The sequence below is a fragment of the Buteo buteo genome, chromosome 18 (genome assembly GCF_964188355.1).
Source record: "Buteo buteo chromosome 18, bButBut1.hap1.1, whole genome shotgun sequence".
Classification (NCBI taxonomy): domain Eukaryota; kingdom Metazoa; phylum Chordata; class Aves; order Accipitriformes; family Accipitridae; genus Buteo; species Buteo buteo.
Genome location: NC_134188.1, coordinates 9,072,739 through 9,089,642, shown reverse-complemented (window position 1 = coordinate 9,089,642; position 16,904 = coordinate 9,072,739). Strand labels below are relative to the sequence as shown.

General features: G+C 45.6%; 1 protein-coding gene across 1 annotated transcript in view; it reads right to left on the bottom strand.

The window, feature by feature from the left end:
- Positions 1–13,202, bottom strand: part of ARHGAP20 (Rho GTPase activating protein 20) — a 62,463-nt gene extending 49,261 nt beyond the window's left edge. The window contains exons 1-2 of the mRNA XM_075049966.1: positions 13,035–13,202; positions 2,862–2,947 (exon numbers count right to left, since the gene is read on the bottom strand). Of these exons, the coding sequence (XP_074906067.1) occupies positions 2,862–2,947; positions 13,035–13,133 (185 nt within the window). The 5' untranslated portion in view covers positions 13,134–13,202. The remainder of the gene's footprint in view (positions 1–2,861; positions 2,948–13,034) is intronic.
- Between the last annotated feature and the right edge of the window lie 3,702 nt (positions 13,203–16,904).

Genomic DNA, 16,904 nt, shown 5'->3' with positions numbered 1-16,904 from the left:
CTTTGAATAAATACCATTAATGAACTTTAAAATGCCCCAAAGTAAGTCTGTCCAAAGTGGGTGCCACCACATTTTATGAAAGTGCCCTGTATATAATACAAGGACACCTGACATATAAAGTGGTATAAAAATACAAACTGACTTGTGCTTCTAAGTATTTCCTGCCCTTTTGAACTTCTGCACTTGTTCATTAATTTCAACAAATATTGAGGTGAGCCAGCTGCTGAGGTGAGAGGATTCATATAAATCCTGCACAGATGTTTGCTAACTTCAGATAGGAGCTTTATTATCTACAAGTCATTAATCAACCATTAACAAGTAAGTGTTATGGAGTCCCAGTATTAAGGTTCACTGCCAGAGGAGAATAAGGGATTTTGCAGGCTAGCTGTGTCTACAAGAAGGGGAACTAAGAGCTGAGACAGGCCTGAGATAAAACATTTGGAGGAGATTAGAAAACATGAGAAGTCATTTTGTTGCTCTTCAGCTCGCCTTAAGAGAAAGCACTTCACAAGAGTTAAGCATTTACACAACAAACTGAGTGGAAAGTTCAAACTTATTCATCAGTTTGGTGATGAAGAGGAATGTGTTTTGCACAGCCAAACAAGGAAGTCAGGCACAGGTGAGAATTACTGCTCCTGTGAACAATAATAAACACCATCCAAAGTGTTACGCTCTCACTGATAGACTTTGAAGCTACAGAATCCCCTGCTCTGGCTCCAGGGTCCTCAGACTTCACCCGATACCTCTCAGTATGGCCACAGACTGCAGTTCAAAACAACAGAAGCAGCTAAATCGTTGTATGCCACAGGCAGAGGACAGACATGACTGACGCAGCATCCATCAGTTGTGAAAGCTGCAGGGTCTGTCAGGTAGGCAAAGCATTGCCCTTACTGCAGAACAAGAAAACATTTTCCTCTCTTCACCCCTCTCCACCACAAAGTTTCTGCCAACTAGCCTTACAAGAAAATCCTTCCACACACCAGATCTGGAAATAATTTTGATATGGGCTATACACGCAAGACGTATTTATACTTAAGAAAGCATAAAATTCTTAGGTGAAAATGGACATGCTGAGTATTATCCCACTCAGTGTCTCTCCATCTATATCCAATTTCTGACACTTACAGAGCAGGCAATAAAACAGACAAAAAAATAAAAGTGAAGAAAAATGTTCATGTCTGAACCTCAGCAGGCAAATGACAGAAGATTGAAATATAAGCATTGAATATAGTTAATTCTCTTAATATTGAGGAGCAAGTCTTAAGACAGCTTGAAGGGAAGACATTATGGAGACATAAGTGTATAAACTGCAGGAAACCCTAAAGTCCAAGGGCTGAGAGATCCCATCTCTTGTCCCCTGTACTCTCCAGGCATTGCTACTCCCCATAGCAATAGTCCATCTCTAATTTCACAACCTCAGTTATGAACATGTCATCTATTCCCAAAAGGTGGTATCACAATTATGAACATAGCTACAAATAAAAGGAAGAAATAATAGTAAATGAAGAATAAATATCGTAGTACAGACAATCTAAACGAATCCAGTATTCTCATGAAGGGGCTACAAAATACCCATTCATCTTGTTTGAAAGACCTGGAAACAAAGTCATGGCCGCAGAAGAAATTTTACAGACAGAGCCAGAACACGTTGCTGGCTCTCAGTCCTAGGCTCAGGCCACTAGACTACACAAAAAGGTGCAAACGCCTTTAGGAATTCATTTCTAAGTTTCCTCTTTTATGTCATAGCCAGCAAAAAGACCTGCAAGTAGTTTCAAGTCATTTTCCTTTCCTATGTTGCAACTCTGATGTTTTCACAGAATACTTTCACAGGTTTCTGAAATACTGTAGAATTCTACACAATGACAAATATGAAACCAGGTATTAGTTAGATCAAACACAAAAAACTTTCCAAGCTTGCATACTGATTACTTAACACAGCACAGAGTAGGAAAAAATACTCCTTACAAAGCCATATTTTAATTTCCCTCAATAATGTTTCTTCATAAAGAGCTCTACACAGCTGGAAGCACTAACAGCCTACCAGATGGTTCCCTTCTCAATAAACACTTATGTTTTGTAAGTTTAAAGTCTAATGAACTGTAGTGCAGGAAGACAAAAGTTATGTATGCAGAGTGGTTCAAATGGCAGGTCAGGGCTGGGGCTGGACAGGGGACTAGCTCCACAGAAACTCCCATTTCTGTGGTAGCTTTATGTTGGCGTAGGGAAGGAGGAGGAATGGCTGATCCTGGCAGAAGATGAAGACAAAGAATGCTGAATGCTTCACACCCCCAGACCCCCACATACTCAGGCCCACAAGTGCTAATGCAGGACAGGAGAAGGCTGTGACCACCAGATCCTGGCCCACAGCATTGTCCTAAACCAGCAGGTGCTTCCAGAGCCCTGGAGAGCCTGTACCATGCAGCAGGCCATGACAGAAACTTAGCTCAAATTAATTTGTACAATCCCACAATAAGCACGCCCGAGTTATGCCTGGCACTGCATAAGCATACCAGGCACAAAGTAGGAATCAGTCATCTTCTTCTGCCCAAGCCATCTCCCCAGCAGGCAATCATACTGAGCAGCCCAAATGTTGCATGCCTGGTTGCAACTTGCGAAGCCGCTCTGCTTGCCCAATTGCATATAAACAGCTTAGTGTGCCAGAACTGCAGAAACTCCCTCTAGAAGATCAGCCGGCATCTGGGCTGGGTCTATCACATCTTCCAGCAGGCTTTATAGTTGTGCAGCTATCGAGCAGACTGGATTGCGTTCAACAGCCTGGTGCAGACAATAGCTCAAAAACATTTCAAGTTTTGGGCTGAGAAACTAGAAAACACTACAGCCAGAAAAACTCATTGACTCACCTTGAGACTGATCTAGATCTGTTAAGTGCTTTGACAAAGATCAAAGATGGTGCAGACTGGCGTCTTTGGGCCAAACTCTTCATTTTCTGATTGGAAAGAGAAACAAAATGAAATCATAGGTGAGATTGGGAACAATAACTGCATGCATACAGACTTGCTGCAGCCAGACTCCAATTTCAGACCATGGGAAAAAGGTTGAGTTATTGCCATCAGCAACCCTGAAGGGGGAAAATGTTTGTAAAATATCACATATTGAGAAAAACAGGAGCTTTTCTAATAAAGAAAAGCTGATAATTAGTGTCTATATACAGATACCTGAGGTACACTGCACACATGAAATAAACACCTAGAGCTTGTCCTCAACCACTTTTTGTCCCCTAATATTCTATTGTACTTTAAATTTATCAAATATCCAGATGGTGGTTCAAATTTCAAATGCTTCATACATTTCTGTGTCAGGTCTGACATTTACCATAAATCAAGGTTTGGATTCTACCCACCTAACCTTACGTGCTACATTGGGCTACCTTTTTCTTCCAAATCTTTAGAGATGAGGGCATTTTCCTTCCCTACTAATCTAGCTGGAGCATTATGTCTTGTCTCTCCTGATTATGTATGGGACAAAATAGGAAAGTGAGAGGCAGGGCAGTTCTTAGCACAGAACTAGGAAGGGAATGGGAAAAAGGAGATGCTCAGAGAAGGTAGCAGGAAAAAAAAGACAAAGCATAGGGAAGAGATGAAAATGTCAGTGGCTATCAAGGGAGCATGGATTCACATTCAGTGAAGTTGAATACCACAATAAAAATACACGTTTCCCTGAACACAAAGGTATTCACCACTGTATCCTTTCCCTCTTGCAGCCAGAAGCAGGACAAAGGAGTCCTGACCCTAACTTTGGAGCTGTTCTCTAGAACCGGTTGTGCAACCTGCTGCCAAGGTGCATGACCTCTCCTCTCACTGACGCTCTACCAGATGGGTGGTTGTTACCTTATTTAGCTCAAATATTGTTTCAGAATAAACTGGTGAACAAAAGGACCAGGGTTGAACTCCTCCTGAGACCCCGACAGTACAGTATGCAATGCTAGAGTGGTCCCTTACACCAGCTTGGTAACCACTGAGAGCCCACAAACAGGTGAACCTTTGACAGTCATGAAGTCTCTGTTCTCAGCTAATTGTAAAGCAAGACTTTCTTCCTTTATACTAAAAATAACCACTGACTACCAGGAATGGGTATGTTAGGAAACAACTGATTCTTCTGCCAGTGTATGTGCTCAATGCCGCACAGGTTTTGTTTGGGCAGGTGCACAGCATGCTCCCCTCAGAGAAATGAAACTCTACAGTGCTACGTGCTTTACTTGCTTTTAACAAGTGCATTTCTTTTACTCATTGCAGTGCATTTGTTATCATGTCATTGTTTTGGTTCCCCCTTTATTCATGTAAAGCACGCTTGTTTGTTTTGTCAGACACTCAGTTACAGCTATTGTGCAGCAATTGTTATAAATTCAACTGTGTAATTTCAATTCACCTTTAAAAATCATCCCCTTCTCCCTCTTTCTTTCATCAAAAAATAACCTTCTCAAGACTGATAAATTAAGCCTGGGAACGTTTAGCTGTCTTCTATCCAATCAGAAAATAAGTGGATAATAACTTAATAGGTTACTAACAACATGGATTCCCATTTTTGTTAGCTTTGAGCAAAAAAGAAAGAAAATACTTTGCTAAATTTTTCTAGTGAATTAAATCAGTTTGTCTTACTGATAGCAAATCTGAGAAGCTGTTAGCATTTTAAAAAGTAGCATATCTACAAATATGAAGGCAAGAAGAGATCTGTGTAACAATGCAGTCTAACATCCTACAGAAGGCAAGCCACAGACTTCCCCCAACCAGCATTTTTTGTAAGATATAAAGCTTCAACTCCCAGTTGGAAATTTACTGCAAGTCTGATTATTGGGCAGGTGGCTTTCAGGGGGTGGTTAAAACTAGAGCATCTCAGCTTCTGCGAATGCAGTGAAGGTTTGGTTATGTTTTCAAAGAGATCTTAAAATGCTTTGGCTTCTCAGGTCTGAAAAGGAAGCAACTGAAAAAAATGCTGCATTTTAAAATCTCTCTCAATTATGGCAATTTTTTTCATGCTTGGTTTAGCAGCACTGAATAGAGCCTGTGGCAGTGAGATTCCAGTCTTGACTTAAATATCTGAGGACCAAGGTAAAGATTAGGACTACAGCAAGTTTAATAAGAGCTCAAATGACTGGCAGAGTCACAGAATAATTCAGGTTGGAGGGGATCCAGGAGGTCTGTGGTCCAGCCTCTCTGGACCTGCTGAGAGTAGGCTGCTCCAGACCGCCTCCAGTCCAGGTCTATGTTATCTCCCAGGATGAGATTCCACAGCCTCACCAGGCAGCCTCTTAACACAGACCTAAGCTATTAAGCAAAGCTTACAAAAAAGAGCCTTAAAACATAAAAAGATCACTGATGAGATTTGGAAGAGGAAATTTTTCACAGTAAATGTGAAGTGAGTCAGGTCAGCTGTATGCAAATAAAAACATTACACAGAGACATTGACTACAAACAGAAAGGGGTTTTTTGTTTTTATTTTGCTATGTACAGAGTTTGGGAAGAGAAAATAAGTGACCATCATGATAACTTGAATTAATTTACTTTGAGAAGGAAGAGGACAAATTAATTTTTGGCTAAGCTGGACCCAGATGCCTGCTCTTCTCGGTTTCACTGCATTGACATGTGTCAATTGACAAAGATGTCACCGTGGCAATGCGGAGAGAAGACACATCCTGGACAGCTGTAGTGAGAGCAGATGTTTGGGAGCAAAAGGAGATGCAATGACCAATTATCTAAGCGTGGGACACAGAGAAGCATTTCTCAACATGTGTCCCACATCATAACCTCCCATTTTTTCATGTAAATATTAGAAAGGTCAACACAGAGAGAAATCCTCATACTTGCTGGCTGAGTCACACCCATGTGAAATGTATCATAAAATCAGTATCTATAATGAATGTTTACAGTGTGCCAGATGCAAAGATGATAATCTTGTATCAGTCAGGACAAACTAGAATTATTTTTGCCTTCCTCATGTTCAAAAGCTTGAGTTCCCACTCCCCTCCCCTCTGATTCAGGTTGAACTTCATAGTTTCTGCATTTCTGGTGGTGGTTGTCTTGACTGCTTTTTTAACAGAAACAAAAAGCTTTGCTTTTTCAGTTGTTGGACTGGTGGTAGTATTTGGCCAGTTCCTCATCTGGCATAAACAGACATAAGGTTATAGATTTCAAAAGAATTAATTTACACCAGATAAAGATCAGACCTACACTCTGAAACACTGTTTTGTAAACTGTGATGGTAGCTGGTTCATGAGCAGTTCAGCCCACCATGCTGAGGACAGTAACCTTGCAAACCATCACTGAAAATGTGCTGTCTCCCCTCAGGAATAAGAACCCCTATGGATTGCAGGATTACAGTAGAACTTTCACAAGCTTCTCACAAGTCATCAGCTGGAGGAAAAATCTATTCCTGACTGCTAATATTCAACTAATTTTGCCTTGCAGTTGAAGTGGATAATGGTATTATAGGGAATTTATGTAAATTAATATATTGCTGAGTTATGATATTCATTCCCATTCTGTGAAAAAGGTAACATACAAAGCATCTGGATAATGTCTTCAAAAAAATTGGAACTGAAGATAAAGCACTCTCTTGTACTTTGTGTATATCACTCAACTACATTAAGCTTATAAAGAGAATGGCAGAGCATGAATTAAATAAAGAATGTGTGAAGAAATTCATGGTACTTACTATTCCTTTTGTGATCACAAAAAACTCAAGTAACAGATACACAGTGTTTATAATATTTTACAAGTATCTAGAGATGTGAAAATCTATGCAACAAGCAGATACCCTGCTGCATCTACAGCAAAGGTGCAGGAGGTCGGAGCAGGTGGGCTAATGCAGGGGCTGTGTGCTGTGATTCCCCAGGAGCACACTGCCCACGCTGCCAGGTTATGGTGCCTGACCGGTAATGATGGTCAGAGATGTGCAGGGGGATTCCTCTCACCCAGCCTCTGACTTGCACACCTGAGCTGTTTGCCCTGTGCTCCTTTTATAGTCAACAGAAAGAAAAGGACACATTTAGCGCACAGTTCATCTTGTCCTAAAAGTGCTAGAAGTTTTCCTCCACTGACTAAAAGAAAACTAAGGTGACCAAGAAAATTGAGTTAATCAGCTCAATCCTCTCCTTGCTATCTGAGCAACGGACAGGGAACAGATAAATTTGTGAGCTCAGTAACATAAGGAACGATTGTCTTCTCAGAGAGTGGTTTGAGCTTAGGATGAGAAAATGATATTACCCAATGTCTATTTAAGAGATTCATACATGAAATAGTGGAAAAATGTATTCAGTTCCTGACTGACAGGTGAACGCAGCAGAAATGCCTCCTCAGCAATGTGCAGACACCCTTGTAAAAGCCTCCCCAGAGATGAAAGGATTTCAGGCTCCTGATTTACAGGCTGGCTCGAGAAGTGGGTCAAGGCTGGGGCATCTGCCTGGGTCATTTAACTGGGTGACAGGGACAACACTCAGATGTGCCAATGCCTTGAGCTGAGGATTGCACTCAAGTGGCTAAGCTCTCCCTCTCACTGCTTTATTTTTCTGGTAAAAGGAAGTCTGATTTTAACAAAGCCTACTCTTTAAAAGTATCTAAGTTAATAATCATGAGGGATTTCAACCATGAAGACTCTGTTCTTGTCTGAGCAACAAAACCCACCTGTAGCACGCCATTTCTGGTTTAGCCAGACATGAACCAAAGAACAGAGCACAAACCTTTACCAAAAACTGTAAGGCAAAGTTCAACTAACTGCCTGACAATCAAAAAATCCAAACAATCCTCAGCACCTAGCAGTTAATTTTCCAGGACCATTGGGCATCACTCTTTCGCCTGTATCACTGGGCTACTTAGGAGAGGCAATAAATCATTTTTTCCTACATGCTATAACCCAGTATTTGTTAGACTTACAGTGTATGGTTGTCTAAAAATACCAGAAATAACAAAAATCTCTTATACTTTGGTAGAGCAAGAAATGGCCCTGTACTGACCTATAACATTCCTGAGCCCTTATAAACAGGGTGAGAAGATGACTGCATTTGAACTGCTGGCTCAGGCAGCAGAGATGTCTAGGTCCCACGGAGAGCTCATTTACCATAAAGGCAGAGCAGGTGACAAAACTATGTGCTTTTGTTTATGCTGGCAGAATACTTTTACTTACAAGGACTTTCCTAAAAAGAAAGCCATTTTTGGATGGATAACTGAGGAGAAAACAATTGCAGGGGCGCAAGAGGAAAGAGCTATCAACACAGTGGAAGCAAAAGCACATCATCATGGAGCAGCAGCTGCTAGAGCACAGAGCAAAGATAGAGACTAAAGGACATCTCAGAGTAGAAAGAAAAATGGATGAAAGAAACTAGGAGCAAAAGATGTTCTACCAACTACCTCCCAAAGGATAGAAATCTTTGGAAACACTGATATGGATGTGTTCAAAAGATCTCACTCATCTACGTCAAAAGCTGGAGGTGTGGAAGATTACTAAAAATGTGGAGGAGAGGAGCGCCAAATAGTTAGCTTATGGGTCCTACTGTCAGCTGCACTGCACCCACAGTGCTCAGACCAGCGACTCTGGTTGTGGTGGTTTTGATGAAGCCTAAAGTTTCCTTTCAAGCCTGACACAAAGCAGGAAAGTTAACACATGGACATGATTCTGCCCCAGTTTCTGTACAGCAAGGCTTTCTCAGGAGCAGTTTACAGATGACAGAGAGAGGAGATTCCCCCCACTCCACATGGATACTACAAGCAGCATTAAGTAAACAAGCAATAATTTGATATATGCAGTTCATGGGTATTAGATTCCACATGACCTGCCAACTCCCTCTCTTCCCTACTGCCACCATGAGAGACAAAAAAACCAAACCAAGACTAGGAAACTCAAGAACTAGAACACATTGTTTTATGCATAATTTTCAGTTTTTCTCACATACAGACAGAGGAAGGATTGCTAATGCTAGTTCATAATTAAAGCACCATCAGGAGGCACATCACAACAGCAAGTTATTGTAAGCCAGCACAGCCTGCCAAGGTGATTTCAACCTAAGGACCAACTATGCAGATGACTTCATTGAAATAGGGGCTTTTTCAGTCTTCATTAGAGAAAAAACTGCTACAGCATATGGCTGTGGGATGACAGGAATTGTCCATCACTTCACTAAACAATGCCAGAGTGTTCCTGGACAGCCGAGATTCTGGAAGCAACTCACCAGATCCTCAGCCAGGATCATAGTAAACAGGACAGAGACTTGCAGGAAGAAGAAATCTCTGCTTAAGGAGCTTTATGTTAAAAAACTTATATATAAGGGTATGAGATCAAGTTATCATCAAATATAATGGCAAATACATACTTGATTCATCTTTGCAGAGTCAGACAAGTAAAGGGATGAAGATTATGTATGACTACCTTTACTCTTCCAATGCTGTTAATTTGCTTGAATTTTATCCAGTAAACTGTTGCTGTACTTGTGATCAGAATCACAAACAAACACATTTTTATGGTAATGTGATACCATATTTCAAGTCTCAAACGATAAATACTATTTTGCTTAGGGTGCAAAATGGTTAATTTTCTGCACACGTTGTATGAGTAAATATTAAAAATTGCTGAGCCTCCAAAACATGATAAGTAGTTACTTGAAATCTTCAAGGAGGCAGAAAAAAATCCTAAGAGTGACTCCTTGTGTTACCAAATATTGTCTTATGTAAAATACTCAGGGTTGGTTGGAATCTAGCCCCTCTAAGAAGAGAGAAGTAAAACACCAGGAACTTATAAATACGGCTAAATGACTGCAGCTGCTACTGCTGACACAGTTACACTGGCATAAAAGACGTCTCTGCTGCATAGTTTGTTTTGATAAATTTGTAGAAATAAGCTCTATCAGTATAATCACTCTTACTCATGTTACTTCAATCCACTTCAGAGTTGCATCAATTTACTGGTATTGGTTACTAAACTAAACAGTCAGTACAAAACTTCTCTGTAGGTCAGCCACACATAGTCCAGTGACTCCAGTAAGTCCAGCAAAGGAGGGAATCTGGTCCAGAATTTTCCAAAAGCATTAACAAAATGCTGCACTTCAGTGTCACCTTTTATCAGGGTGTTTTGAATGTCTTCTAAGCATTTAACAGGGAGAACCTCCCAGTGTCTGTGAGGTAGGTTAGCAGTTCAAACCACTTTGCATGTCAAGAAAATTAAATGTTTCCAGGAAAATAGCTTAAATGGTCACAAAAAATACATGAAAAAAAGTCCTAGACAATTTCTGTCTCTTGGTCCTATGATGTGATCAAGCATGTCATCCTTCAGCCAAGCAGAAGATGAAGTAGGAGTTCAGACAACCACAGAACAATGTAGCAAAACTCAGCTAAATAAATTTAATTTGAGAAAGGTATAGTCACGATAATAAAAAGGAAGAAAGGTTCAGTGGTTACTTAGCATTTGGGGCTATTTGTGCCAGAAAGTAAAATAGTTGATATTAAATACATATTTGCAACAAAATTGTTCAACTTGACATGCAGTGTCACCAGTATCAAAACCGATTTCTTGCCAACACATTCTTCCATTTAACTGTATGTAACCAATAGAAGCAGCGTAATTTCCCCGGTAGTAAGAAAGACTTTCTGTATTGTAAAAAAATATGATGCTTTGGCACTGAGTGGAAGACAGAACAGAGGTATATATAGAGTCCACAGGACCCAAGTAGTTACAAAATATTCAAACTGTCACTGACATCCAGCTTCAGGCAAAATTAGCACTACCCCACTGCTGCACACGTGTAAAGGCAGGAATCTTCTTCCCCAGATAGGCACAAAGAGACAGTGTGCTAGTAGTCTCAAGGGAGCACCAAGACCGTGGACAAGCAGCTGAGAGGTTGGCTGGATGTTGGTGGCTGCCTGTGTTGGCTGTGCGTGGTGTGCAAAGCTGCCATATGTTGCATGGCCCAGCCAGGGTCTCAAGCTGCTTCTCCGCAGGAGGATTTCCATCTGTACCCCCGCCGCATGTGCTTCCACGCTGAGGAATTCCAAAAGGGCTGCCAAGATCCGTAAAAAGTAATATCCCCGCTCCCTTGTCAGTGCTGGCAAAAACAAGGTCTGTGTTCCTTCGACTGCGGGCTCTTTGGAGCAGGAATAGGAAACACAAGTGCTACCATTAATATTTGTCCTCAGAATGCTGAATCATGTAGAACCTGTAAGAAAAAAATGTTCATCTTCACAGTAGTTGAGCATCCCTTCTCATTTCAGGCAGGTACCTGGCATCAGGGCTCTGCCAGGTTGGAAGGTACATGGTACTCTGTCTTCGGCAAAAATGAAAGAAATGATAGAAGAAAAATCAAAGCTGCACGTTTAGCCATCTCAAATTAGATCGCAGTACTTGGGAGAGGATTGAGTATCTACTCCACCACTTTGTCCAGCTAGGCAGCAGAAGGTACTCCACCACTTTGTGTAGGTGTATCGCACAGCCTCTTCAGAAACCGATCAGGTATTAACTGCAGCAAAGCATGGTAGAAATCTTGGCCAAACACTCTCCAGGCAACAACTTCACCATTGGCAGCAGCTGCCATGCGAAGAGGTCCCCAGGGCTGCGCTCAGGCTGGAGCGCTACGTGCCTTGGTGGGACACAGCACACATGGACGCAGCCCATGGAAATGAAAAGCATTGCTCCCCAGCCCAAAGAGACGCTTTGGCAGGAGAGGGACCGGGACTCCTCTCTGCACCACTGTGCCGTGACCAGCAAAGCCCCAACCACCGCTCAGCAGCAGGACGGGACACAAGCTCAGCCTCTACTACCACGCATCCTAAACTCATGTCACCAGGTGGACAGATTTAGTAAAGGACATGGTAACCTGTCCAGTCATTCTAATCCTTCTAGCCTGCTTGGCAGTCAGTAGTATTGTGCACCTCCAAAGACAAGGCTGTGCATAGATTTAAATATCATTGTGAGGCCAAATTGGTAAGGCAGGAAGGTACCAGCTCTACTTTGGGTAGAAAAACACTACAGCACTTGCTAAACCAAAGAGAAAAAAAGAGTTCCTGTATTACACAGTGGGAAGAATGTGGTTGTTACAGCTCATTGATTACAGCAAAGTATAAGGCAGAAGCACATACTTGGCTGTACGCAGAAGTGAGCATTTTGCACTTGATCGTGTCAGATGCTGAAAGGCAATTCAAGACTTCAAACAGATTTTACAACCAGTTTTGAAGATGGGATGATGCTCTTCTGCTATCAATTGTGATATACTTGGAGAGCGTAAGGCGCTTCTTCGGGAAGCTGCTCTTACGTTTCTCTTGTACAAAGCACGTGCAAGAGCAGCCAGCAAACACCCTCAGCTCTAGCAAACCCTTCCCTCTCTCCCCCCGGACACGCATGCAGCAGATCCCTCTTAGATCCCCTGGATAATCGTTCTGCAAACCTCCCCCCAGCTCCCTCTGACACCCACCTGGCAAAACCTCCGGACATCCATGCAGCACAGCCCCCCTTTAGGTCTCCCCAGGACATCCATGCAGCAACCCCCCTTATCTCCCCAGCACATGCATGCACACCACCACCACCCCCCCACCCCTCCAGCTCGCCGGGAAATCCCTGCAGCAAAGCCCCTTGGCTCCACCGAACACCACCCAGCAAACCCTTCCCTAGCTCCCCGGGACGTCTATGCAGCAGCGCTCCTTACCTACCCCGGACAGCCAGGCAGCAGCCTCCCTTCACTCCCGGGACAGCTGAGCAGCAACCCCCCTTAGGTCCCCGGGGTTATCCACCCGGCAGAGCCCCCCGAGCTCCGGCCGGGCATCGCCGCGCCCCCCGCTCCCCGGGCCGCCGGTGCAGCAAGCCGTTCCCGCGGACAGCCCCAGCCCCAGCTCCCCCGGCAGCTCCCCCCGGCCCCGGTCTCGACGGCGGCGTGCCGCCCAGCCTGCTGCCCTGGCGGCGGCGGCGCAGGGCCCGGGGCGGCGGGGCCGGGGGTTTGTCCGGTGGGGACGCGCTGACCCGCGGAAGCGGGGCGGGGGGGTGTCCAGGACGGGGGCGGGGGCCGAGGGGCGCTTTCTCGCGGGGTCTCCCGGGGTCGGCCTCACCTTCTTGCTGTCGGCGGCGGCGAAGACCCTGCTCTCGCCGCTCACCGAGGACGAGCGGCCCGGCCCGAGGTGCTCCTGTTGCGGGGACATCACGTCCATGCAGCCCCGCGCCGCCGCCCTCCCGCCGCGGGGACACCCGCGCCGCCGCCGCCGCCGCCGCCCGCACCATGGACAGGGCGCGCCGCGCCGCGCCACGCCCCCCGGAGCCACGCCCCCGCCCGCGGGACACGCCCCTGGCGAGGCCACGCCCCTCCCCCCGCAGCTTCGCGCCCCGTTCTCGTGGAGAAGGCGGCATGGAAGCAGGCGGGGGAGGAAGGCGGCGCGCATGCGCCGCCGCCGGGAGTCGGGGGAGGGTGGGGGGAGTGCGCTCGTGCCGGGGAGGGGGCGCGCGCGTTACCCCTGCGCCTGCGCGCTCTGCAGAGGCGGGGGCCGCGCGCGGCGGGGAGGGGGAGCGGCTGGGGCCCGGGGGCGCTGCGGGAGTGGGGTTTGGTGCGGGGTCCCAGGAGCGGGGCGGGTGTTGGCACTGCCCCAGGGCTGTCCTCCCCACCACCTCCCTCCGGAAGGCGGGTCAAGGCCAGACGCGGTCTTCCCCGGAGCCCCTCCTGAGGGTGGTGCGCATCGGAAGAGCGCAGTGGGCTGGGTGCAGGTAGAGGTGCGGGGGTCCCTGGAGCGAGGGAGAGGCGGCCATGGCAGCGCAAGCTCCAGGCCTGCTGAGGCAGCCCGGGGGAGGCCGAGGGGGTGCCGTTGTGCTCCATAAAGCCGTGAACACGAGGGAGGAGGAACCGCTGGTTAAGCTCAGGGGTGACGCTGGCTCAAGAACAAGTGGGTGTAAGTAGGCCGTAACTAAATCTCGGCCGGAGAAGGGAAGGAAGCGTACCGATGGTAAGAAGAGGAGGTTGTGGAGGAGCGAGCCCCGCCAGCCAGGAGCAAAAGGGCGTAGTATCTCTGTGAGCGGGGGTGGTTTGATATGGCTGTTGTGTTTGTATGTTACCGTATACTCTCATTAAATATGGTGTCTTCAATAGCAAGGGGCTACTCCTGATCACCCAGGAGGTTCTTTCTAATCCTGTCTTTCTACACTTTGGGAGGGATATTTTTATCTCCAGCCTTTCCAGCCGTCACAGGCTCTACATGCGTTTTCTCCCATGTTGATCACAAAAAAAGCAGAAAAAGATCCTGCCATCTCATGTGCAGCTTTCCATAGCTACCACTTTCCTTCTGCGAGAAGAGTTTTTACCTCCCTGTGATGAACTGGATTGGGAATTGATCCAGCTTTAACAAGGTTACTTTTCATCTGGAGAACCCAGGCTGGTTCTCCTCCTGGAAGCAGAAATGTATGTGCCACTTCCATAACTTGGTGGCAGCTGCTTTTGCCATATACAATTGAAATAGCAATAAATGGTGAATTTGGTTCCGTGTTCTGTAGCCACCTGGATAGGTTATTTAGGCCCAGCGTGTCCATGTGATAGTGCTTCAGTGATCTCTTCGTTGAGATTGATGTGAGCGCCTGCCCTCTCCTTGCACCCTCATTTCTGCCAGTCAGTGAAATCATGTAAGTGTAAGTAAAGGAAAGATGAAATATTAAAGCCTGGGATGCAGTATGAGTGCTTCTGCTTCCTCAGGCAGAAGCACTGGGGTTTTCTGTATCCAACTGTTAACTTTTCCTCCCTACTCTATGCCTAACTGATAAAACAAAAAGCCATAGACATCTATGACCACTGGGAGATAGCTCTTGGGCAACATCATGCCTGTGTGTCTGATCACAGAAAGCCCACCAGGCTGCCCCTAATGTCTTTGGGAAAGAGAAATGGATGGTCAGGGCAGACGTTTGTATGCATTATGTATGTTGATGTGTCATGGGTTGCATCATTTCCTCTTCATTGAATTTCTAAGGTCTTACAACTGAAGTGTAAAAACCTTGAAATGATGCATTCTTGGTATTTGCACTAATTTACAGAGAGATGGCCATACATCACTAAGGCAAACCAGCGTATAAAAAACCTTTTGAATTTTTAAAGCATGAGTCTCTGAAAATCATTGTGTCAGCTAATTTTTGCGCCTTGGTGCAAGTTACACGTCACTCTGGGTGGCGTGCACCTGCCCCACGTGCCATGCAGACCTTGTCCTGATGCTCTTGCAGGTTCTCCCATCCCTCCGCTCCCATCCTTTTGGTTTTGTCCCTGTTTCCCCTCATTCCACCATGGTGCCGGTCCTGCGGGGGGTTAGCAGCAAGTGGAGAAAAAGTAGAGTCCTAGGCTTCCCCTGGTGCGGCGCCCACATCTATAAAATCAGGAGGCGAGTCTCTGATTACTACTGTGCAGCACCCAACCCAGTGGGATGCCATCCCCAGGCAGGTCTCTGAGCTTCTGTCAGAGGGCTAAGAAAAGATCTATCAGGGTAGAAAGGAAACGGTACAAAATGTCTATTCGAAGCCCGGAATATATTTAGCAAGTTGGCAACTTCCTCCCCAGAAACATTTGCAAGTGATGATATTCTTGGTGATATTTTGGAAACGAGGCTGTAAGTATATGTTTATTTTGCAAAGGAAATGTTACATAAGCTTTCCAAAATGCTCGCACATGCTTAGAGGTGTTCTTTTATCTGCTACCATGAACACATTTCTCTTCATTGAATACTGACTCTTTCAGTTACTGACTGAGATAAATAGATTAAAATCTTGCCATTTGGTGAGCAAGGTCGGAGAAGCTTTCTTCTCCGCACAGCACAAATATGTTTGCTTATGCAAACATACAGCCATCAAGTTTCTGTTAGCTGCAGTACTTCCCTGGTGCTAACTTTCCCATACCTTTCCTTAACCTGCTCTGCCAGAAAAGCAGACGGGAAGTTTAGTGCTGGAGATGTGAGCTGGCAGGAGTGACTTGGAGGGAGCAGGGCTTTACAAGACTCACTTCCCCTCGCTGTGGCACGAATGACGGAGGTGTGGAGGGAGCACGCGGGGTACAGCAGCAATGTACAGGCAGCCTGGAGCACCCTGCCTGTAAAAAGACCTCTGGTGTGGCGCTGGCAGTGAGCGGGTCCCACGCCTTACAATGATTAATCTCAAAGGGTAAAAATAAATAAACAAACCCACTAAGAACTGCCAAAACTGGGAAACAGGAAAAATAGGTTTTCCCAAAGGACTGTTCGGAGCTTAACTGGCAGTTTCTTTCTGGCAGATCAGGACTTTGTTTATTGATTTTAGTTTGGATTTTGATACACCCTTGAGAACTGGTGGCGTGATGGAGGCTGGGGACAGGATGCGATTGCAGCCTGTGCAGCATCCCCAGTGCTGCCCCTGCCCAACTGTTAGCCTGCCTCTGTGCAGAGATTCCCAATGGGTAAACCACTGGCTCTCCCTCACTGCTTTGTCCAGGGGTGCAGAAACTCCCGCGTGGGCTGGTGCAGAGCCAGACACAGGGATGGGGCTGCTGCTGCCAAAATCAGCCCGGTCCCTGTGCCACCCCGCAGTGCGGAGCAGGCACGCTCTGACATTGGCCAGGCCACAGGGCGCCTGCTGGGTGCTTCCTCTCGTGACACCAATGCTATCTGGGTTTTGACATCAGCCTGGCTATTTGTGACCCATGTCAGTCTGAACTGAAAGGGTATATGATTGCACCAAACTATCCTTAAAGTGCACCAACTATTATCACCACCAGCTACAATCCTGCTTGAGCCTTGCCTTAAAAAAAGACATACAAGGCTCAGAAAATAACATGCACGTTCATAGAAAGATTTTATTTCTGTTGCCTTGGCCACAGTGTTGTGCAAAGAAAAATACTGGGGAGACAGAGGGGGGATTGGGACAAAGAAATATATGGGTGTTGTAGGAAAATCACGTTTGTGCACAAGACAGAGGAGAATTATTCATGG